The 25858-nt window shown below is 36.6% G+C and overlaps 2 protein-coding genes and 1 pseudogene across 3 annotated transcripts in view; 2 read left to right on the top strand and 1 right to left on the bottom strand.

Annotated features, from left to right (window-relative positions):
* The window catches only part of ERCC8 (ERCC excision repair 8, CSA ubiquitin ligase complex subunit), a 62583-nt gene extending 40461 nt beyond the window's left edge, over window positions 1-22122 (bottom strand). The window contains exons 1-4 of one of the 2 annotated variants that reach the window (XM_019414310.2): window positions 21981-22122; window positions 10990-11085; window positions 5736-5837; window positions 1818-1941 (exon numbers count right to left, since the gene is read on the bottom strand). In XM_019414310.2, coding sequence (XP_019269855.1) covers window positions 1818-1941; window positions 5736-5837; window positions 10990-11085; window positions 21981-22057 — 399 coding nt within the window. In that variant the 5' untranslated portion in view covers window positions 22058-22122. Of the gene's footprint in view, window positions 1-1817; window positions 1942-5735; window positions 5838-10989; window positions 11086-21980 lie in introns of those variants that run through there. The other variant, XM_019414311.1, reaches the window with a different exon arrangement.
* Window positions 22123-22209: 87 nt separating this feature from the next.
* NDUFAF2 (NADH:ubiquinone oxidoreductase complex assembly factor 2) overlaps window positions 22210-25858 on the top strand; it is a 175174-nt gene continuing 171525 nt past the window's right edge. Inside the window, exon 1 of the mRNA XM_019414312.2 lies at window positions 22210-22414. Within this exon, the coding sequence (XP_019269857.1) occupies window positions 22288-22414 (127 nt within the window). The 5' untranslated portion in view covers window positions 22210-22287. The remainder of the gene's footprint in view (window positions 22415-25858) is intronic.
* Window positions 22507-25858, top strand: part of LOC109246411 (PRELI domain-containing protein 1, mitochondrial-like) — an 86198-nt pseudogene continuing 82846 nt past the window's right edge.

Here is a 25858-nt window from a genome sequence, read left to right as displayed (position 1 = left end):
ACAAAAGCAAAAATAAGCAGGTCTAACTACACGTCAAACAAAAAATCTTCTGTGCAGCAAAGGAAACCATCAACAGGACAAAAAGGCAACCTTCTGAATGAGAAAAGATTTGCAAATCATGTATCTGATTTAAAAATGGGCGGAGGAAGTGAATAGTCGTTTTTCCACAGAAGATATACAAATAGCCAACAGGTACACGAAAAAGTACTCAATATAACTAATCATCAGGGAAATGCAAATCAAAACCACAGTAAGCTATCACCTCAAACTTGTTAGAATGGCTAATACCAAAAAGATAAGAGATAACAAAGGCTAGTGAGGATGTGGAGAAAAGAGAACCCTTATGCACTGCTGGTGGGAATGTCAATTGGAGCAGCCACTGTGGAAAACAGTATGGAGGTTTCTCAAAAAATAAAAAACAGAACTACCCTATGATCCAGCAATATATATATATTTGCAATATATATATATATATATATATATATATATATATATATATATATATATACCACTTCTAGGTATATATCTGAGGGAAACAAAATCACTATCTTGAGGAGATACCTACACCCCTATGTTCATTGCACTATTATTTTATTTATGTATGTATGTATTTAATACTTATTATAGCCAAGTCATGGAAACAACCTAAGTGTCCATCTGTGTATGGAGGGATAAAGAAGATGTGGTATTTTTATACAAGGGAATATTATTCAGCCACCAGAAAGGAGGAAGTCTAACCATTTATGGCAAACAACATGGAAAGACACAGAGGGAATTATGCTAAATGAAACAAGTTAGAGAATGACAATTACTGTATGCTATCACTAATAAGTGAAATCTACAAAAGCTGAACTCACAGAAATAGAAACAAGTGGTGGTTACCAAGGTTGGGGGGGGGGGAGCAAAATGTGGAGATATTGGTAAAAGGTACAAACTTTAGACAATTAAGAAAAGAAAAAAGTTGCACAGGGAAAGAGATTTGAGGCAGGGAATATAACACTATCAGGATGTGATCAGAGACAAAAGATCAATTTAGAGACAGCAACTAATTTAGGCTATAAAGAGGGAGAAGCTAAGGTTAAGGGAGTAGGGGTTGAGGTTAGGGAGAACTTAAGACTACCAGGCCGAATTTAGCCAAGGGAAATCCCTTGTGGGTTTGGGTAAAGACATAATGAAACCACATTATAATAAGGCTAATTTTGGGGTAGAGCTTACCATGGTAAATATGGGAAGCAATGTAATGCGTTGGGAGTTCTGAGTAGTAGTCTAGATGTACAGCGTTGTTGAGAGAAATAGAAAAGAAAATATGAGAGAGCTTGAAGGAAGAATTGCTAAGATTTGAAGAGTACATGGATGTGAGGAGTGATCATGTTCAGTTTGAACATGTTATATTTGAGGAGATTACCCCACATTCAAGTAAGAGAGGTTCAGTAGACAGGTAGAAAAACATGGGACTAGAGCTTAGGGAAAAGATTAGCACTAGAAATACAAATTTAATCAAATATCACAAAAACCTATTTTTTATTGTTTACCATTATTTAGTGTCTATCTTTACTAAGCAATATTAGTAACTTTCTTTTCCTTTAAGGTTTTAGGTCAATAGAAGATAAATCCAATTTTCTTCCTTAGATCACTAAACAATAGTTTTCAAATAATGAAGATGATAATAGTAGTTCATGTTTTTTGCTAACCACTCTTCTGGGTATCTTACATATATCAATGTATTTACAACCATTCTATAAAGTAAAATCACTACCCCCATTTACAGATTTTCCTTCAACCTATTGAGCTAATTAGAAAGGATTTAATATACTCACTTGTAAGGTATTTGTATCCCACACTTTCAGAGTTTTATCAAATGAGCTTGATGTGAACATGCCAGTGTCATGAGGATACCACTGTACAGTCTCCACACTATATTTGTGAACATCAGGATGGTTTCTACAAAATAGCAATTAAACTTTAGGAATACTTGACTTATGTGAGTTTCAAAACTGATACTATATTAACAAGTAGCAGTCTCAAGTAGGACAATATGAATGGCCACGCCTATATCACAGGTCTACATCCCAGCTGTCCAAAGAAGGACAATGTCCAGGCACCTCTACTTTCAGCCTTCTCTAGTGTATTGCGGAGGCCTGCTTCCCACTAAGGTTTATAAAATGGAGAACTTCTTATTTCTGTACTTGAACCTAGAGGAATTAGCTACACCGGACCTCTTCCTGGAGGGGGCACTGATTTTTCCTTACTGGAAGAGATACCTATTCTGGTTTTGCATTTGCTTTTCTCAAATACCGCTTTATTAGTACTATGATTCTTAGAACTGTTGAATGCCTCACATAGATCCACAGTATCTCACACAATATTGATTCTGATCAAGTAACTTACTCAATGACATAAGAATGCAATTCGTAGATGTCCACAGCACCACTCTTTTGTAACCTATCAGCCATAGAAGCATGATCTGTTGAAGACTTAGGTTATGATATCAGCTACAATACAACATCTTTTGAGGGTGATATACTAAAGGATGCAGTATGTATTCTGAACCGGTGATCAATACAGGAAATGTGTCACTTTACTAAACCTAAATTCACACAAACTGGCTGTTAAGTAACACTTATCGGACAATGATGGAAATTTGAACTCCAAGTAGGTATTAAAACCTGGAATTACTGTGTGAGATACCAGTATCATGGCTACATTTATAGACTTTAATTTTTAGAGATATAAACAATTATGAATGAGGGGTGCCTGGGTGGCTCAGTCGGTTGAGAGTCTGATTTCAGCTCAGGTCATAATCTCGCGGTTTGTGAGTTCGAGCCCCGCATCGGGCTCTGTAAAGACAAGCTCAGAGCCTGGAGCCTACTTCGGATTCTGCGTCTCTCTCTCTCTGCCCTCCCTTGATCATGCTTTGTCTCTCTTGCTCTCAAAAAAAAAAAAAAAAAAAAAAAAATGAATGAAATAATATGCTTCCGGGATTTGTTTCAAACAATACTCAGTGGGTAGGTGGCGTTAGAGATGAAACCAGATTCATTATGATTGATAAATGCTGAAGCTAGGTGATGGGTACCTAGTTCATACACTATTCTCTTCTTTTGTATATGCTAGAAATTTTCCATAACAAAATTAACAAACAAAAGCTAACAGAAGACTACTGCAATCCTATGCAGATAGGACATCATGACTTCCGATTCCTTACGATGAAGGTTTGGATTACAATAAACAGTAAAGGACCTTAAGCACCTGAATGAATGAGAACATGAAGAAGGAAAGCCTTTAAGTATTAGTTCTGGCTTTGAGAAAGCCGCAAAAATACAAAGGCTGTAGTGTCTACCCATAATTCCATTCTATGTCACGTATAATTTATATATTTTAACTGATTTTCCTTTTCTTTCCTCTCTCTTACCTCCATTATTTCATATAAGTTAACTATAAACTGATCATATGTAAAAACTGATCATACATATAAAAGATCATATGTAAAACTAGTGGAAAAATGGACATTATCTTGAACTGAAGCTGGATGTGGTAAGTAGATTGAGGATCTTTCGGGAAAGAGATGATTATATTTTGGTTGTGTAGTAGATACTTGCCTTTTTGGCTGCTTAGTGGATAGGTGGAAATTTTTTAAAAGTTGGATCCAAACTCTTCCTATCTGGGGGACATCTCCTTTGTTTTACTGCCTTTACAGAAAGCTAGGGACTCCAGATATTCTCTTTCCCTTTCATTTGGTAGTAATGGCATCGACATGTGTCCTAAGCTTTCTCAAGCCTGCCTAGAACTCTAAAATTCCAGCTAGTAATGCAAAACCCAGGGATATTTAACAATTATTCATAGTTGTGGAGTTAAGAGTCTGCGTTGGTGACATGTAGCAGAATCCAAACTAAATTGTTCCTGTGGTATGATCCTGACTGTTGTCTCTGCCATAGTTTCACTTACCTTATGCTCATTTTTCACACTGATTCTCCCACCTTCCTACCAGTTACATGAGATACTAAGTATCTTTCCAATAAATTTCTCCTTAAAATAAGCAGAATTGACTTCTATTTGCTCCTAAGAATTTTGATGTATGCCAAGATTTTCTGGTTATAGTAAAACAAATCTTTAATGCAGCGATTACAAATAAAAGCTCATTTACATTTTAAATTTAATTTTAAAATAGGTCAGAATATTAAATTATTATCTTACTGTGAATGACCTGTTATTCTCATTCACATTTAATGAGTACACACATTAAGTAACACAAAAATAAATATCAGCAATCTGAGCCACACTAACTTCATAAAATTTTTTAGTAAAATTATTTTGTACAGTTAGATTATAAAGTGTTTGAATATAAAATGCTACTTTAACTCATTTTGCAAACATGCTCACTGTATGCCCATTTACATTCAAAGTTATGCTTTTAAGGACAGAGATTGAACCCAAGAAGAATGTTATGGTAAAACAGAAGACTGACACACAAAGCATTTACTTGACTTTATATACCAGAAAGTAGATCACAGTTCCTCAGGATAACAGTAAATACATGTGGTATACAGGAAAATACTATTTTAATATATAACAAAATAAATAAAGTTAAAATGTTAGCTAAGATAAAAGAAGAGAAAATGAATTAATATGACTGTCTTACATTTTAAAATATAAGTGTTTTGGTTTTTTGTTTTTTGGTGAGAGTGGAGTGAGAGCATAAAATGGTGTAAATGGCCTCTTAGAAACCAAGTTTCACACTATCTGAGGTGTTATCTTTGCTCTGTACCAAGCGACCCTGTAACTATATTGTTTTACGGTTTTTAACATGCTTTTTAAAAGACAGTATTTTAAGTCCCACAAAAAACTTACAAGAATGAGAGGACAGGTATAATTATCTTTAAAAAACAATAAATAACCTGAAGTTCAGAGAAATAGTTTCCCAAATCTTTATTTTCAAAGTGAAACACCAGAGCCAAGAAACAATTGTAAATCTCCTCCCAAATATTGCATGGACTTATGTATCTACTCAAGTGCTTTGGGAACAGCATTAATACAGAATGGTTGCTGACATTAATGTTCATGAAGTTTTTCCTTTTGAAAGCATTTCCCCAACACCCATTCTCTCTGTTAATTCAAAGCTGTGCTCAATATTGGATCAGATACAGGTGACAAAAAAGAATTAAGCGGCCATTACGAACAAATTACAATAGTCAGAAGACTAATGACAAAGAGAGGTATGTTAAGTTTGGCAGCTTTGAGTAAGTATGGAGATAAAACACTTGCGTGCAGGTGTGCATAGGTGTGTGTTTGGTGAGGGACTACCAGTACATTTACTGCTTCTATCCATTAATCTTTTAAACTTTCTACCCTATTAATATCAGTTGAAAAAATGTAATTTGTTTATAACTAGCTGAAAGACTTATAAAAAGTCTTATGCTAAATGGTACTACAATTATAATGAGTTACCTGAGGTGTGCTATGTAGGTGTATAACAAAAATGACATAATCAGAAGTTTTTATATAAATTCCTTTTGAAAACTGATACCAAAGTTGTTTTGAGGAAGTCTCATGTTAAAAACAGCTATGCCTGAATTTCAGTTGTTATTTTCAAAAAAAAATGTCAAGGGATATCCATGTAAAAAATGTCATGTGAACAACCTGCTGGAGACCATCATATGACTGCTATTGTTATGGTTTGTATTTGATGCAAAAAGTACTAAATTGTTTATACATTCATGATTTACATTTTTAATACACACCTGCCAACGGAACACACTGCTTTACATGTGTAATAAGGTTGTCTGCTGGAGTTCTCAAGGTCATAAAGTACAATCACACCATCTGAACCACCTGATAACATGCTAATAATAAAAAAGTGCACATTAATTTATCATCTTAGGTACCACATTTACTTATTACATATTTTTGAAAATTAGTGATCTATAAACACCCAAAGGTATTATGCCCACAAATACAGAGTAAATTGTCATTAACATAGACTTTAATAAACTAAAATTTCTCATTCTAGTATTTATAGAATGAATACAGAAAGATTCAATCTGTGATCATTTAAAGTTTATCTTTATAATTCCAAAAAGAATGGACAGTAGAAACAAGATGGCAAAAGATTTATCTTAATTATTACGAAGTCATTCTTGATGTCCTAATTAAAATTGTGCTAAAGGAAAATGGAACCAGACAGACTAGCTGTTAACAAGGAACGATCTGACTCTAAGCAAGTTACTAAGCCTTTTAACATTTGTGAAAAAGGGTGCATTTTCACCCAAATCATAAAGAAGTCGTGTAAGTTAAACACAAGTGAGGTTTACATGGCCTCAAAGAGATAAAGGATCAATAAACGTTAGATTCCTTCCCTCTATTATTAAAAACACATTTACTCACTTCATTCAACTTTGAGCACCTGCTAGCATAACTGCAAACAAGGCAGGCATAGTTTCTGTTTTTCCAGGGTCTACAATCTACCACAAAAGACAGAGAGATCTATGGACAAATAAAAGTATTACTCTTATTACTCATAGTCAAACCTCATGTTGCTGTCTCTCTACTCATTCTGGTTCTGTAATTTTACTCTTTGGTAAATTCCTAGGAAAGGGCTAGTGAGTGCAATAGTCCCTGAATTCTTGTATGTTACTGACAATTTGTCTCTTCTTTTGTACTTGAAAATCAGTCTGGCTGGATATCCAATCCCTGATTCACACTATTTCCTTGAAGATCTCAGACAAGAAACTTCATTTCTTTGGTATAAAGCCCCAAATCAGTTTTAGTTAAAATACGATTTTCTTTCCTTTATATGTAGTTTCAGATCTGACTTATTTTAGGAAAGTCTTCTTGGATTATAGATTTAATATTGACTCTATTCTCCTTTGCGTTTCATCTCTGGGAATTCCTATTATATGGGATGCTGGCTATTCTTTGCCTATCTTCCAAGTATGTCCCTATCTCTTGAATCCTTTGTCTTTCTCCATTTCTTTTTGATTTTTAGAAATTTCCCCCTTTCTACTTTCTATTTCTAGGGTACTACCTCTTGTATTCATTTGCTTATGTACCTTATGCTTTAGTTTTCATTTCTGAAACATTTTTCTTTTATTTATCATTTTTTCTTGAGTTTGTTCATCTCATTTACAAGTTTTCCTAATTCCAACTTGTTATTCTTTCACATCTTGTATCTTTTTAAAATGACTTTTAGCTAGTTTTGAAATATTAGGTTAGGGTTTTCACCTATTTTGTGGGTATATTTTTCTGGCACATCTACTATAAGGGTATTACTTAGTCCCTTTGCTCTTACACTAATTTTGAATGGAGTTTGATTTTAATCCTATTATTTTGCTCATGTTTATACTAAATTTTCTTCAACTTTCAAAAGGGAGGCTTGGTTTAGAATAATATTTACATTTTGTATCTCTAGGATATCCTCCTCTTTTTTTTTTTTTTTTTAAATGTTTATTTTTGAGACAGAGAGAGACAGAGCATGAATGGGGGAGGGCCAGAGAGAGAGGGAGACACAAAATCTGAAGCAGGCTCCAGGCTCTGAGCTGTCAGCACAGAGCCAGACGTGGGGCTGGAACTCACAGACCACGAGATCATAACCTGAGCCGAAGTCGGATGCTTAACCGACTGAGCCACCTAGGCGCCCCTCCTCCTCTTTTTTTATAAGATGGTTCAAAACAGGGTAGCTCACTTTCAGAGAACTCTTGGTTCTATTCACCTCCCCAATTTTTACCTGGGCCATCTTTTTTTGTTTCTGTGGTCCCTCTAATGCTCAATTTGGATTCTATTCCAAACAGTTTCTCCTCAGTTTTGTCTTTTAGAAAATCTTAAGTTGATTAGGTGGAGAGATTACAGGGCCCAGACTGGTCCAGCCCCTTCCAGTCTTACTGTGAACCCCTTAATAATTGGGAGTATGTCATCCTCTCCAGTGTCATCCACTGTGGTGAAATTAGCTTGCTAAACTTTCAACTAACTCTTATTTTGGAGTTATCAGGTCTATTAGACTGGCTTTCATTGCCTCTTTTGACATACAATGATACGACACGGACCTAGTAGTTATCAGTGATTTGTTCCCACTCATCCATATTTTGTGGTTTGGGGGGATATCTGATCGATTATACTTGTTAGAAGTATTATACATTCATTTTTTTTATGTTGCCCTCTTCAGTTTGTTATTTAACATGCAAGATAAGGATCTTGTGCCAGAAATGAACACAATTCTTTCCTCACTGAGAAAATCTTGCTACCAAAAATATCTCAGCTCATCTAAATTGTGTGCTTAGTGATATACTAAATTTACATTCTGGTACAAGCTCCTTATCTTGTACACCAGTTATAAAGGGTTCACGAGCCAGGAGCATGTTCAAGAAGCATTGATTTATAGACTTGTTTTAAGAAAAATTCAATACCAATTTGTAGAACAATAAGGTTAATTTAAAAGTAGTTCTTCAAAATTCTTTGCTGAGACAGTTCTAAAAATCTGGTCAATGATGAGTAGTAAAGAAAGACAGCAAGTAATGCCATGCTAATGTGTTCACTATAAAACTTTTGTAGTTAACTAAGTGTGTATATAGGAAAATATTTATAACTTTTAACAACTACGAAATTAATAAAATTTACTTAGAAGAATTTAGAAGATATCAAAGAAAATTTGAGCTTCATAGAATGGTGTGCAAATGTACTTTATGCAACTGTACTTGTTAAAACATTATTTTCAGGTAGACTTCTTAAAATAACTCCTAACTTTGGAAATAAATCCTTCTTTATCAGATGTGTATATTCTGGTTTCGACTCTGGTTTCAGTGATATCACAACTCTCATGGTGGTTGGAAAATATTAAAAAGCATTTTGAACAAATTACATGTGCACTGGTTTTCTTGAGAAAGACATCAATATTTAATTTTCCATTAAACATATCTTTTTATTACTCTTTGCTGTCAAAAGGGTTTAATGCAAAAAACAAGTCTTAGCAAACATCTGAAATAGTTACAGATTTTTACCATTCACTGGGGAAAAACACTGTATTGAGAATCTTGACTTTTCTCAATATGCTCTGTAAAAAGACTCCTCAGCCTGTATTTTCCACATATTTTACGCACATATAATCTGTAATTTCCCATATTTCTCATTGACTCTGTCAACTGGTAGCCTATTAGCTTCATGTACTTCACAGGTCAGACAAGTGATCTCTATTTCAAATGGCTGGCTGGAGAAGCACTTAGTATCTTTTCCACCAGCACCCATGATCAAAAAAAAAAAAAAAAAAAAAATTAGCTATCACTTACTGTTCATGTCATTATTTTATAAGCAAATAGCCCACAGTGGACCTTGAATCGGAGGTACTATGTTGCATGTGGAAAAGTTCAGAACAAAGGAAATAATTATCACAGATCGCCTTTTAGATTTAACCATGTGTTAAAGTGAGAATGTGTTCACTGTACGTGTTTCTCATGTACTACTAGGTGGGACTATGACAAGTAGCTGAAAATAAAAAACAATTCTATCGAACCTATCTGGTTGATTTTAATGTAAATAATAATAACACTTCATTATAATATAAAAATTCTGGGGTGATGTTATATGTAACATGACACAACAAACCTTAGTTACTTTTACAGTTGTTCTGATTACAGACCACATGAAGCTTTTTGAACTTTCTTGTAAAACAATGTGGGATCAAGAGGAGTTTTAAGTGGGTGGATGGCATGTTGATATCTGCATTTTTTAAAGCATCAGCTGCTGTGTGGAGAATGGACTGAAAGGAGTAAAAGCATAGGTGATAAGCTTTTGATTAATAGGAGTGGGGACAACCTCTAATGATATGCCAGGTCCTATGCTAAGCATGTTACACATATAATCTCATTTAAATGACAACAAATTTGTAACGTAGTTATTATTTTTGGCATTGCATAGCTAAGGCAAGTGAGAACTCAAAGGGTTAGGTATGTTGCTCAAGGTCACTCAGCTGCCAAGTGGTAAAGACAGGAGGAGCTCAAATACAGGTCTGGATTTTTCAAGCTTAATTCTCCAACATATACTTTCACTTTTTATATTTGTTTTCCCATTAGACTCCTTTAGAGTAGCAACTCTGTTTTTTCTTCATATTTGTATTTTCTTTACTTTTCTTTTCCCTTTCCCTCCTCTCTCTGCAGAGAGAGGAGGAAACAGGATCTGAAGCAGGCTCTGGGCTGTTGGCAGAGACATCATGCGAGACAAATGCTGGGCTCAGATTCACAAACTGAAATCATGACCTGAACCAGAGTATCGTGACCTAAGCCGGAGTCTGACCTTTAACCAACTGAGCCACCCAGGGCCCCTTTTTATTTTTTTTAATTTAAATTCAAGTTGGTTGACATATAGTGTACTATTGGTTTTGGGAGTAGAATTTAGTGATTCGTGACTTATCAGTCAGACTTACCAGTGCTCGTCCCAACAAGTGCCCTCTTTAATGCCCATCACCCTTTTAGCCCATGCCCTTTCACCTCCCCTCCAGCAACCATTGGTTTGTTCTCTATATTTAAGACTTTCTCATGGTTTAGCAACTCTATTTTAAAATGGCACTTAAGACACACAATTCAGCACTTAAAAGCCCTCTGCAATCAAAAAGTCTCAATGTCTGTTGACTTCACAATGAACATTCTCACAATTTGTGACATTGAGCCCCGCATCTGTCTCTGCACTGACAGCACAGAACCTGCCTGGTATTCTCGCTCTCCCTCTCTCTCTCTGCCTTTCCCACGCTGACACATGCACGGCACACACACTCTCTCTCTCTCAAAATAAATAAACGTAAAGAAAATAAAATAAAGTAGTTTGGAAATGTTTACCTGGCAACATTTTAAGAGTGTAAGGTTTTGTGTTTATTTAAATGAGTAATGTCAGATTTAAAATGCTACAATTTAGAAATTTTACTGATTTTTATGGAACCATTAACATAAGTAATCAGAAAGCAAGATTTGACTGCATCTCACTTTGACAAAAAATATATAAGTGTAATAAACTTACTATCTTGCTTCAACAGGTTCAATGTCAAGGGTATTAACTCCACTGCCATGAATCCTTTCAACATCTCTGTCTTTGTTTAACTCCAGTCCCAAAACCCTTGAATAAAATATAAAAATGGAAAGTGGAGGGGGGAAGAAAGACAGAACAATAAAAAAGTAATTTAAACATTAAAAACGTCCTTATTTCACCAAAATTACACATATTGCAAAAATTGCAAGTAATGTTTAAATATTCTACCACACATTCAAAGATATTTACAGATTTTTAAAGACCTTACATGAATTTAAAAAATATCAACAGTACTAACACTTACATATATGGAATTTCTCCTGAAGCATTATTTTAAACTTCATTTAAAGGGTGTACTTTGAGGCACCTGGGTGGCTTAGCTGGTTGAGCATTCAACTCCTGGTATGCCACAGGTTATGATCTTCTGGTTTGTGGGTTCAAGCTCCACACTGGGCTCTGGGCTGTCAGTGTAGAGTATGCTTGGGATTCTCTCCTCTCTCTCTCTCTCTCTCTCTCTCTCTCTCTCTCTCTCTCTCAAAATAAATAAATAAACTTAAAAAGAAGCTTAAAAAAATAATGTGTGTACTTCATTAAGATATTTACAGACTGAAATGTTCATGAAGAAAAAGTTAAATTCTGGTATCTTAAACTTAACTGAGGACACCTAGTGGACAAAAGCTTAAATTACAGTATTGAACAAAAAAAATCCTTGGTGTTTCTTATGCCTTAGGCAGAAATACATGATGAGGATGTTTAATTCAACAATTAAGCACATTTTTAAAAACACAATTAAATATCTATAAGTCAAAATAGTTAATAAGTACTCTTACAAATTAAGATGAATGAAATTTCTGATATTACCTAACTGTAAGCTATCCTTATTCTGGAGAGGATATTAACATTAAATGAGTTAATACACGGAAAGCGCTCATCACAATGACTAGCACATAACATAGTAAGAGCCCAGTGAAGGTTAAATATTAGAATTTGTCTTAATCTGTTGGATGTTAAAGAACATTTACATTAATTTAACCAGAATGATTTCTAAATTCATTATTGATCAACATGATGCTAACTTACATGAAAATTTTTAGCCTAATTGGTAGTTTTATTTAAAAAAAAATAACAATGCACACTGCTAGAAAAGATACAAACTGATACTTTTATGCACTCACAGTAGCAGTATTAGTAATTGTAAACATTTTGGTAACCATTTTAGCAATATCAAATGTTTGATTTAAAGATATACATGGATATGTTAACTTGAATTTAAATAAAATTTAAAAACTAAATAGAAAAAAATAAAGATATACATGTGGCTTTGTCTTCTGGAACAAGTTTAGCCTTAGGTTCAAATATCCAGTCTAACACTTACTGTTTGTCTGACCTTGATCAATAACAGTTACAGCTAATATTAAAAGCCTATTGTTCACTGACTCTGTAATTAGTGGTAATAGTAAGTGTAATAAGTGGTAACCTAGGTGGTAGTTTACATTATTAACTGCTTTTCCTGATTATAAAACTAAGACATAACTAATCTTCCCAAGGTCATACATCTAATAATTGGCTGAACTGGATCTGAACTCTGATCTTTTTTCTCCAGACCATTATGCTGTTCTGCTATCTCTGAGATTCAATATTTCACCACAAAATAATTTTTCACATTTTCCATTGAAATTTCCATTTCTTCTTAAAATGTTTTTCTATTTGATGATTTTTCAGATTATATCATTAACGTGTGCTTCTTGTAACCAGCAAAATAATATACAAACATAAACAAAGGTAATCATCCCTTCCTTGAGTTCCTTTCTCTGAACAGTGAGACGTGTGGCTCTCATTATCATGAATATATTTCTTTGATCAATATCATTATATGTAACCGATCTCCTGTCACCAATATCATCCCCATCCCCAAAAAGAATGCTGCTCACCAGGTTTGGGCTTTGATTTCTACCTCCCCTAACACTCCATTGCCTGGGCTGGTCAGTCCCCACACTTAAGAGTACCTCCTCAACCTGGTTAGTGTCTGCATTATCACTTTAGACCAATCTAATCCCTGCCAGTGTATGGAAGCCTACCTCTGCCCAAACTAAACACTTTAGGACTGAAGTTTTAATGAACTAAGAGGGGTTAAATGAAGGAAAGTAGGAGGGTAATGCGACAGGGAAACGAGGATATGGTGTGTGTAGATGGAGACAAGGTGTGCAATAAGAGTTAATATAGCAGGCCAGAGACTGCTATCCTTAGAAAGGTCTACCTACAAGATTGGCTTTTGTCTGCTTCTGGGATTTCAGGAGGGTTCCCATTATTCCTGGATATGAATGGTTCTGTGTGCCTAAGCTCTATGGAGTAAACAAGGTGCATTGTGATGAATATCTGAGAGTATGGAGTTTTGCTACATGTTAGGAACATGCATGTTCATGCTAGGAATTTTGGTTCATGTTCTAAACAAAGTTCCTCAGACAGAAGGGAAATGATACAGGAAGGAAACCTGGGACATCAGGATTGAAGAGAGAGCAAAAGAAATGATAAATATCTAGGCCAATATAATAGACAACTCTCCTTACAGTATGCTTGACAGTTGAAAAAAATGTATAACATTATCTTATGGGGTTCACAATATAATATGTAAAGACAACAATGGTGGAGGGTTAAAAGTGGTAAAATTTCTATATGCCAAATGAAGCAGTGAACTACAGATTCTAAGGAGAGAATGAAAGTGGGTATTTTATAATTCCTAGAACAATCACCAAAAATATCATATAAAGAGATGTCACAAGAGATTAATTAAAATCGAATATTAAATAATGTTTAAATAACCCCCACCCCCAAAAAAGGAGGAAAGGAATGTGAGCAACTAGCACACTCATCCACCACTGGTGAGAATGTAAGTTTTTACAAAACTACCAGTTTCTTAAAAAGTGAAGCATAGGGGCACCTGGGTGGCTCAGTTGGTTGAGCCTCTGACTCCTGGTTTCATCTCAGATCGTGATCCTGTGGTTTCATGGGTTTGAGCCCCATGTCAGGCCCTGTGCTGATAGGGTGGAGCCCGGTGGGATTCCCTCTCTGTCCCTCCCTTGCTGGCACTGTTGCTCTCTCTCTCTCAAAAATAAATAAATAAGGGGCACCTGCGTGGCTCAGTTGGTTAAGCATCTGACTTCGGCTCAGGTCATGATCTCACTGTCCGTGAGTTCAAGCCCTGCGTCAGGCTCTGGGCCAGTAGCTCAGAGCCTGGAGCCTGCTTCTGATTCTCTATCTCCCTCTCTCTCTGCTCCTTCCCCACTCATGCTCTGTCTCTGTCTCTCTCAAAAAGAAAAAAGAAAAACATAAAAATAAATAAATAAATAAATAAATAAATAAATAAATAAAAACTTAAAAAAGTGAAGCATATACTCTAGTCATTCAAAAATTAGGCATGGATCCAAGAGAAATAAAAGCACAAAGATATGTACATGTATCCACACAAAGATTTGTACATGAACATTCACAGTAGCTTTATATATAATAGTCAAAAACTGGAAACATTTAAATGTTCACCAAGAACTGAATGGATAGAGGCACCTGGATGGCTCAGTCTGTTGGGCATCCGACTTCAGCGTAAGTCATGATCTCCCCGTTCACAAGTTCCAGCCCCCACATCCAGCTCTGTGCTGACACCTCAGAATCTGAAGCCTGCTTCGGATTCTGTCTCTCTCTCTCTCTCTCTCTCTCTCTCTCTCTCTCTGGCCCTCCCCCGCTTGCACTCTGTCTCTCTCAAAAACAAATAAACATTAAAAAAAAAGTGAATGGATAAATTGTTATATATCCACAAAAGAGAATATTCCTTACCAATAAAAAGGAATCAAAAGGAGAAATTTCAAAATAATTATGCTCAATGAAAAGTCAGACAAAACATAGTTTCATTTATACAAAATTCTGGCATATGCAAAGTAATCTATGCTGACAGAAAGCAGAGGAGTGGTTTCCTAGAGCAGAACAGGATGAAGCAGGGAAAGAAAGAAAAGGAATTATGATGAAATTTTTGGCTTATGGATATTTGTTATCCTGATGGTAATAGTTTCAAAAGTGTATATGTATGTCAAAACTCATCAAACTGTTTTCTCTAACTAAATGTGCAGTTTATTATATGTCAAATATACCTCAAGAATGATGTGAAAAAAACTGGGGTTAGGAATTATAAACTTTGCAAATCAGTGCTCATGCTTTTGTCTTTAATCATTGACAAGGAAGACCTTGGGGCAAATTAGAGTAGACATCCTTAAATAAAATATGACTGTGCAGTTGTTTAGTTAAGCAAAGACATCACTTAATGAGGGGAATCTTTAAAAAGAAGCCCTACTTTAAATGCTTTATCTTAACTTAAATATACAAGCAGTCCTTACTTTGCACAATCTGCAAACTAAACAGAATTTCAGGTACCAGGATTTAGTTAAATACCAGACCCCCAACAATGTGGCTCAAAAGTCATTTACTACAGTATGTTAACCATGACTAACAGCATAAAACACAAAGCTGGATACTACTTTTTCAGTCCACAAATCACTACAAAAATAACATGCACATCATAGCTTGTGACCAATTTACATGACTTCTTTCAAAGAATTGGCCAACAAAAATGAAAGAGCACCAAAGAAACGTTAAGTGATAATGCTGGAAGTAAAACTTAAATGTACTGCAAATGGAAATACAGAAGAAATAGCTGACTGTGGAAATGTGGACACTACGGCCACCTGACAAAGTCTAAAGAGGCACACTGAGGAAATCAATGCAGGTGAGTGAACTTACCCAAATAAATGATGAAAAGTGGTTGTGATGAAAAGGCTAAGGATGTCCTAGAGGAAACAACACTGGCAAAAACACTCACATTAAAAAAAACAAAACAAAACCTCTCAGAGATATTTCACGACATTGAAATGCAAAGGATAAAATGTTCAAATCTGATTCAGACTTAGAAAGAATGATAATTAGCCAAGATATAGAGAAGATGCTCAACTTGTATTATAAGTTATACAATGAGAATATTCAGAGAGAGAGAGAGGGTGAGCAGGGGAGGGGCAGAGAGAGGGGCAGAAAGAGAATCCCAAGCAGACTCCCCACTGTCAGCACCAAAGCCTGACATGGGACTCGAATTCACAAACAGTGAGATCATGACCTGAGCCAAAATCAAGAATTGAACACTTACCCTACTGAGCCACTCAGGCGCCCTGTTTTTTTTTAATTAAAACAAATTTTTTTTTTAATGTTTACTCACTTTTGAGAGAGAGAGAGAGAAAGAGCACATGCAAGACAGCAAGAGCGGGAGAGGGGTAGAGAGGGAGACAGAATCCGAAGCAGGCTCCAGGCTCTGAGCCAGATGTGGGGCTCAAACTCACATACTGCGAGATCATGACCTGAGCCGAAGATGGATGCTTAATCAACTGAGCCACCCAGGCACTGCCCCTGGTTATTTTTTTAATATAAAGAGAGAACTGTAGTTCAAATTGTTTCTAATGTTTTACATTAACGTGTACTAAAGGTTTACTGTTTTTTTCATTTTTTATGTATTTATGACTGACAATAAAAGGTTAGTGTTTGACAAAGAAATTTTAAATACGACAGAATAATAGTTTCTCCACCGATTATTAAAGTTACCTTTCCTAGGTTCAGTTAGCACAATTAGTTTTATAGATGTGCACCAGTACACAAAGAAAGGACTGCCTGAATATTTATATGCCAATTGTGTGAAGTAGAATTAAATGTGCTGAACAGAGTGCCACATCATCTTTCCTTTATAAACCATACCTTAACCATTTCTTCAAATGTTTTATTTATTAACTAATTTTATGATTTCAAGTTTTTATTGAAATTCTAGTTAGCTGACATATATGGTGACACTGATTACAGATGTAGAATTCTGTGATTTATCACTTCCATATAACACTCAGTGCTCATCACAAGTGTCTTCCTTAAAATTGATCACCCACTTAGCCCATTCCCAGCCATCTCCCTCCATCAACCCTCAGTTTGTTCTCTATAGTGAAGAGTCTCTTACGGTTTCCCTCCCTATTTTTTGCATTTCCCCTATGTTCATCTGTTTTGTTTCTTAAATTCTAACGAGTGAAATCACATGGTATTTGTACTTCTCTCACTTATTTCACTTAGCACAAAACACTAGCTCCATCCATGTTGTTGCAAATGGCAAGACTTCATTCTTTTTATGGCTAATATTCCATTATATATACCACATCTTCTTTATCCATTCATCAGTCGATGGACATTTGGGCTCTTTCTATATAGCTTGGCTATTGTTGATAATGCTGCTATAAATATTGGGGTGCATATGCCCCTTCGAATCAGTATTCTTGTATCCGTTTGGGTAAATACGCAAAAGATGTTTTTATTACCTTGTTTGTTTTAGTTGAGTAAACATTTAAGGCATATGCAAAGCAAATGAATATGGAATCTTGGACATATGCAAAGCAAACGAATGTGGAATCTTTCTCCAGCAATAGTTGTCAATCCTGGCTAAACCTAACAATCACTTAGGGAGCTTTCAAGAAATCCCAGTGGCCCGGACCAATTAAATCAGAATCTTTAGGGTTGGAACTTTGGCACAAATACTTTTTCCAAAGACCCTAGGTGATTCCTGTGTTATGGCAAAGTTGAGAAAAACTGTTCCATCGTTTTGTATTTTCCCCAAGTCTTTTATAACATTTTCTCAATCAATATACCTTATTGAACAGCATTTTATGTTAAGCCATTTGTTTGAATTATTTCAAAAGTGGTCTATGTAGTTTTTGTAAGAATAGCAACTCTTTCTGCATTTGTATTTCATTAGCTCATATTAAAATGGCATAAACAGGGGCACCTGAGTGGCTCAGTCAGCTGGTTGAGTACCCGACTCTTGATTCCCTCAGGTCACCATCCCAGAGTCGTGGGACTGAGTTCCACACCAAGCTCCACACTGAGAGTGGAGCCTGCTTCTGATTCTACCTCTGCCCCTCTTCCCTGTTCATGGTAGTGCGCTCTCTCTCTCTCTCTCTCTCTCAAAAGAAAATAAATCTTGGGTCGTCTGGGTGGCTCAGTTAAGCTCTTAATTTTGGCTCAGGTCATTATCTTGCTGTTGGTAGGTTTGAGCCCTGCATTGGGCTCTGTGCTGACAGCATGGAGCCTGCTTGGGATTCTCTCACTGCCTCTCCCCTGCTTGTGTGTGTGCACACTCTCTCTCTAAAAATAAATAAACTTAAAGAAATAAATCTTAATAAAATAAAATGGCATAATCAGAATAATTAGGTCACAGAATTTTAACAAAGAGCTTTACTTAATTGCTTCTTCAGATCAAGGACTATTTAAAATTAAAAGACTCTGAAAAAACCACTGTTTTAGACTCTCAGTAGCTGACATGATTTAAATTTTTACTGATATAATAAGACTTCTGAACTTACTAGATTAAAAAATGCTGATTCTTTTTTAAAAAGTACAGTTATTTTCACAAAAATTAAAGGTCTAACAGGCAAGTTCATTCACTTTCCGATGTTTACTGATCATAATGGAAGAATTGCAGAACTACTTGGTGGAAACAAGCTAAATTATCAGAGAAGACTGACAAATTTTGATAAAAGTAAATTTTGAGTTTTTACAGTCACTGAAATAAAACTTGGGTTCTTGGAATTATTGAAATAAAAAACTCTGGATATGTCTATATGCTTTTATTAGAATGGATCAATGAGCTGAGTAGGAATTGCTGACTACCCTGCACTGACTGGGGTTGGGGACAAGGGGACAACAGTGGATGCAATCTCAATCATGTTTAAAACTGATCAAAGATCAGCTTGCTTAAAAAAGATTTAATGTTTACTTATTTAGTTAAAATTACATGCAGTATTTGAAACATATTTTCCCATTCTAAAAGCATAATACTAAATATAAAGCTGATGCAACATTTTAGAATACAAAACACATACATTGCTTCGTGGAAACAGGCAAAAGATTATTATCATGCATTACAATAGTTTATTATTTTTGTCTGTTTGTAATTGTGGTAGGATAGGATAGTCCTTTGCTTTTCCATACAAGAGTAAGCTTAGGAATGCTTTACTTCCTTCTAGATCTGGCTGCCTGTAGATATAGACCCTTTCCTCTACCGCCTTACTGCCAGTTTCATTAAATACAGTATATGATAAAAGTTTATTAATACTGTACTGTAGTTAACATCCACGTGAGCATATACAATGGTTCCCATGCAGAAAAAGATTACATTGAGCCAATAGACAGCAGTAATTCCATTAGTGACAGTGAAAGTCATCCTACACTATAACCCTCCGCTCTCGTCTCCCTCACACCAGCCACAAAGGTTTTCAAAGTGCAGGTTCATTTGTTTATTTTTCTTTATATTTTGTATTCTTTATTATTTCGTATTATATTACAATATAGTTATAATTTTTATATGAATATTTTTGGGTTGTGGAACAAATTATCTGAGTTTCTATTATTTCCTATGGGGAAATTCACTTTGATGTGCAAGTGATTTGGGTTACAAGCATGTTTCCGGAACGAATTAAGTTCACAAACCAGGGCTTTACTGTAAATCTTTTGTTGTTTTAAGCTGCTAAGTTTTGGGGGTACTTTGTTACCCATCCACTGATAACTAATATAGCAGGTGAGTTCTTCTTTTGGGATATTAGAAAAAATCATATGTATCAGTTTTCAGTAACTAACTATACTCTGCTTTTCTCTTTAAAAAGAGAGTCGACAATTAAAAAGTCATTAATGTTGGCAGTTCCCACTTCCTTTCATCTGTCATTCTCCAACTCACTGAAATCTTATTTTTATTCCCACAATTCTTCAGAAAATACTCTTCTCAAGGCCATCCATGACTACCCTGCTGTTCAGATATAATGTATACTTTTAATTTCTCCTAATTCCTATTTTTTGAATAACACCATCCGCTTAATACAAACTCTTCTAGGCCTCTTTTCTCATGTCTTTTTTCTCATAGGGGTTAAGAAAACAATAAACTAATAAAAAAAATAAATACATAATACAATTTCAGTATTAATAAATTGAATAGAGAGAACAGAGTAATGGGATGGGGAACCACTGAGAGCAAAGAAGGGCGCTAGGGCCAGCAAACGACACATTTCATGGCTTCCTCTTTAAACAGTCTTCTTTTAGTGTACATGACACTTCATCACCCTGGTTTTCCTTCAACTCCTCTTTGAAGTCTTCTTCCGCCTAACTTTATTTATTTATTTATTTTAATGTTTATTTATTTTTGAGAGAGAGTGTGAGTGGGGGAGGTGCCAAAAGCGAGGGGGAGACAATCTGAAGCAGGTTCCAGGCTCTTAGCTGTCAGCACAGAGTTCGACATGGGGCTCAAACCCCCAAACTCGAGATCATGACCTGAGCTGAAGTCGGACGCTTAACTGACTGAGCCACCCAGACGCTTCCCAGGCTAACTTTAAATGTTGATTTTCTTGGGGCACCTGGGTGGCTCAGTCAGTTAAGCGTCTGACTTCAGCTCAGGTCATGATCTCACAGTTTGTCGGTTTGAGTCCTGGGTTGGGCTCTGTGCAGACAGCTCAGAGCCTGGAGCCTGCTCCAGAGTCTATGTCTCCCTCTCTCTCTCTGCTCCTCCCTACTTGCACTCTGTCTCTCCCTCTCTCAAAAATAAATAAACATTTAAAAAATTTTTTTAAAATGTTGATTTTTCTCAGATTGTTTGTTACTGAACTGCCTTTCTTACTCTACAAATAGTGCCTAGGTGATCTCATTCCCACATCACTTCACATACTATCTCACATTAAAGATCTCTCAATTTTTTCTGAGCATCAAATATATATCATGAAGTCTGTCTTCCTCTCTCCAAGTCACAGGTTCTTTAAAAGTAATATGGGAGGGGTGCCTGGGTAGCTCAACCGGTTAAGCATCTGACTCTTGGTTTCAGCTCAGGTCATGATCTCATGGTTTTGTGAGTTTGAGCCCCACATCAGGCTCTGTGCTGACAGTGTGGAGCCTGCTTGGGATTCTCTCTCTCTCTCTCTCTCTCTCTCTCTCTCTCTCTCTACCCCTCCACCACTCATGCTGTCTCTGTCTCAAAATAAATAAACTTAAACAAATTAAAAAAAAAGAGAAAGTAATGTGGAAAAAATCAGTATGGGCAAAGTTACAGTAAAACTTGTTCCCCCCTTTGGAAAGCCCTATCTACATGAATACCATCATCATTTACCCTGCTATACAAAGCAACTATCTGGGAATCATTGTTGACGCCTTTCTTTTCACCATTTATTATATATCCAAACAATTTCCATAGCTCGTTGATTTTATTTCTTAAATATTTTTCATATATCCTCACTGTCTTTGACCCAACCGCCGCTACTTCCCTGGCTCAGGCTTCCACCTGCTCTCTCCTGGACAACTAGAACAGTTACCTAACTTGACTTTCACTGCTTGCTCTCAACTTCAATCCACTCTCCAGGCAGAAGACAAAATCCACCAGTTGTCACCTTATTATCCTCTTCATACCTCTTCACCAAGCACACAAGGCTCTTCCTCACTGAACCCCGGACTACATTTCCAGCTTCATCTCCTGTCACCGCCCCCCCTTGTCTGCTCTAGTCATGCTAAACTTGGTTCAGTTCTTGGCCTACACTCCGCTCTTAGCATAACGCTTGGCTAAAAGTGGGAGTTCACTAAGTATGTCGACTGACTGAATGAAGGAATCTTTGGAGAGTAGTTATTCCCCAGGGAGTGGAGAGGAAACGTAATGTGAGGGAGGAGTAAGGTAAAACGAAAGGATTTTCGCCAGAACCCAAGTGCGCACCCACCTGCCTACAGGAATGTAAAGGGTATCTTATTTTCGTCAGCCTCAAGGCAGAAGAGATTAAAGGCGAGTATGGTGGAGGTAAAGTGATAATGAAGCGGGAAAGTGAGAGGCAAGACTCACATAGCCATTGGTCCAGATTTGAATGGGCTGTTTGAGAAAAAAGTAAGGTTTTCTTTACCTCCGTGTGGACTCCGCTCTCCGGAGGCGAAGAGGGTCGTCCAAACCGGTCTGTCTCGCTGACAAAAACCCTAACATCCTGTCCGTTCACACCGGGTTGAACACCGGACGCCGCCATGACAGAGCGCGGAGGCTGTACCGGTGGGGTCTCCCATTGGTCAAGCCAGATGACATCCGACCAATGGTGAGCGCCGTTACTAGAAGGGCGTGAGGCTAAAGCGGGTGGGCGGGGTCCGCGGCTAGAGAGCGCGTGTGTTTGGGTCCCGGCGGATCCGTCTGAGATTCGCGCTGAAAGCCGGGCCGACTGCATGGGTTGGTCTCAGGATTTGTTCCGTGCCTTATGGAGAGCGCTGTCAAAGGAAGCGAAGGAGCAAGTCGGCACAGACCTGTTCGGGAACAAATACTACTATGTTCCGGAATACAGGAACTGGAGAGGTGAGATGACAGCGAGCGCAGCGGCTGCTTGGTCAGTAAATAAGGGGAAAGTGAGAGCGTCTTGTCAACTAACACAGTGTGCGACAGTTGTTATGTCATCTAGGGGGACAGCGCAAATTCGTTCACCTCGCCTACCCCTTCACTCTGAGCTTTGCGCCGCGGCCCAGCCGAGTGTGTGCCCGCCCTCCCTGGGTTGCAGTGCCTTGGTAAGGTGCGCCCCGCCGCGGCCCGCGAGAGCACCGCACAGCATACACAGCTGTCCTCCCCACGCAGAGAGCCCACAGGCGGAGGACGCCCCGGCCCTGGTCCTGGTCTTTGGGCGACGCAGACAGGGACAAGTCCACGGAGGTCTTTTACCAGAGGGCCTTGGGAGGGCAGGAAAGTAGCTTTTCCTCCTCTTGTGCTCTTCTTGCGATCAGGCCAGCGTTCTCTAATTGAAGCGGTGTTATCTTGAGCGCCTCGGCTTTTTCTTCTTGGTGTTTACCTTTTTCAGCTGCTCGGGCGCTGGCCACATGCGTCACCTTACTCCAACGTATCAGAAGTAGGTCTCTGCGCACCGTGAAGAGATCCTCACAAGGCTTCGTGTTACCTTCCCCACGAATTTGCACTCCAAAACCCCGTAGAGCTCACTTCAAGGTCATTGCACTAGCCGTGGTGTTTCTTAAGATTCATACGAAGTAGTGTCGTTTGGAAAGTTAGGGGACGTTCCTGTCTGTTGAAATCCCGTCACGTAGCAACCGTGATAACCTCTTCAGTGTTGTTCCATCATCGCAATGCGAAAGATCTCAGGTTTTGGGGTCGGATGGGCTTGGATTACAATTTCAGCACTGATACCTAATAGCTGAGGGAACACGGACGAAATATTTGTCCTCCCAAGTCTCATTCTCCTCATCTGAAAGTTAGAGACGATAATTGAGAAATGCGTTGAGAAACACTAAGAATTTTAGTAAATTGTGTTCCATTCATTTCCTTTAACTCTAGTCAAAGGGAATTACTTCTTCCTTACTTTCTCTTAGAGCACATGTAAAGTGCTTTCCATGATTTATCACTCAAAAGTTGTTTTGCCTAGCCTTTTTCTGTAACTTAGCATCTTAGACTTGTTTCCCAAGTGAGCTTCCAGACTCTCAGGGCAAGGAATATGTCTTTCTTTTTTTTTTTTTTTTTTAAGTCCACAAAGAAACTACGTAGCATGTTGATGGTCTTTCTTCACAGACTGCAAGCAGAAGAAAGATTTTTCTTTTCCATAAGTTGTCAGGAACATTAAATATGCAGAACATCAGTTGACTTTTTTAAAGTATAATTTACATACAGTAACACCCATCCTTTTTGGTGTATGGTTTTATGTTTTTTGATAAATTCATAGAGTCCCATAGCTATCACACAATGAAGATATGGAATGGTTCTGTCACTTCCCAAATTCCCTCTACCCCTTAGAAGTTCATTCCTTCACCCCATAACCAGCCCTTGGCAATCACTGATCTGTTTTAGGTCCCTATAATTTTGCCTTTTCGAGAATGTTATATACATGAAATTACATAGGATGTAGTCCTTCAAGTCTAGCTTATTTCACACAGTATAATACAGTTAAGATTCATCCATGTGTCTGTAGTTGTTCCTTTTAATTGCTAAGTAGTATTTCTTTGATGGTGTACCACAGTTTATCCATTCACTACTCAAAGGACTTGGGTTGTTTCTAGTTTTTGGTGATTGTGAAGAAAGCTTCTATAAACATTCACATACAGGATTTTATGTGAATCATTTTCCATTTCTCTTGTGTAAATACGTAGGCGTGAGATTGCTGAGTTGTGTGCATGTGTATATACCTTTATAAGAAACTACCTCACTTTTCCAAATTGCCTATACTATTTTACATTCCTGCCAGCAATGTTAAGAAAATTCTAGTTACACTCCTCAGTAACACCTGGTATTGTCAGGTTTTTGTTGTTGTTATTACTTATTTTTATTTTATCCATTCTATTAGTTGCATAGTGGTGTCTCTTTGTGGTTTTGATTTTCATCTTCCTAATGACTGATAATGTTGAGAATCTTTTTATGTGCTTATTTGGCATCCACAGATCTTTACTGAAATATCTGTTCAAATCTTGCGACCATTAAAAATACAGGAAAACCTTGGATTGGGACTAACTTATTCTGCAAGTGTTCTGCAAGACAAGCAAAATTTCTAATAAATTTTAACATGATAAATGAGTGATGCCTTGCAATATGAGTAGTACGTGATGCTGAATATCACATTTTCACAACGCCAATGGTTCTTGAAATTCGCTTTGATATGCAAGTGCTTTGCATTACAAGCATGTTTCTGGAATGAATTATGCTTGCAAACCAAGGTTTTATTATAATTTTGTATCAACTTCATTGTATCATTTCAATGAAAATATAATATCATTGAAGAAATATTAAAATGTAAAAAATCATGTATTCTAAGAACATAATTAGTGAGTCAGGGGATATGTTGGTCTTTAACCATCTTATAACACCAGATTGTTTTCCAAAGTGCTTATAAATTTATACTTCTATCAGCTTGATATTTCAAATTCATGTACTCTTGGTTGTGAGAAAATTAAGATTTTATTGATGATGTAGGAGAATCATTGTATGCTGCTATATGATATATCTGTGTCATTCATTTCTTAGGTATTTTAGGCCTGTGGCACAGATACACATTACATTCTGTCAATATCATTACACATTTCCTAAGCCTTCCACTGTAAATCAAGGGGAAAGATCCTGAGTTTGTTTTAAAGCAAGTTTTCAGAAAATGAATCATTGAACTTTCTTATTTCCTTTGTATAAAAGACAGCACTTTAGAGGTCTCCTTGAGTTTTCTTTGAATTGAATAAATTGTTGAGCATTAAACATGATCATTGAAGAGTATTTAAGAACTCTTTAGAGGAAATGACTTTTTTCTTTTAGTTCAGTTAATTAGTGTGGTGCCAGTCATTAAAGAACTACTGTATTTTCCACATAGGATATTATTTAATGAGAGCAAAGATAGTTATGCAATTTAAAATAGATCTCTTGAGTATTGTCCAGTCAGTTGAATTTAAGTTTAGAATTTATTGTTGAAATTTTAACTTTTTAAAACGCATTTTGGCATTTCAGGATAAGAAGATTGTGAATATAGCATTATTAGTTGGCATTTTTAAATTAAAAGATGTTAATTAACATATTTTTATTGAAAGTTTGCTTGCTTTATGGTGGAGTACTTAGCAAAAGAGTCCCCAAATAAACTTTGTGTAGAAATTTTCTTTGATGTTGCACCCTTTTTATTTATAGTATCTCTGCTTTTTTATCCATCTAGTTTCATTTATCTCATGTTTCAAAAGGAGTTTCTTCCTAAAGTAAATTCTTGTATACTCGATTCTGACTAGAACCTCTTTGAACCTTGTTTTATTATTTTCACCTTTATCTTTTGCACATTTA

The sequence above is a fragment of the Panthera pardus genome, unplaced genomic scaffold (assembly GCF_024362965.1).
Source record: "Panthera pardus isolate Hobbes unplaced genomic scaffold, ASM2436296v1 HiC_scaffold_2, whole genome shotgun sequence".
Lineage (NCBI taxonomy): Eukaryota > Metazoa > Chordata > Mammalia > Carnivora > Felidae > Panthera > Panthera pardus.
Note: the sequence above shows the minus strand (reverse complement) of the source record. Positions and strands in the feature narration are given on the sequence as shown.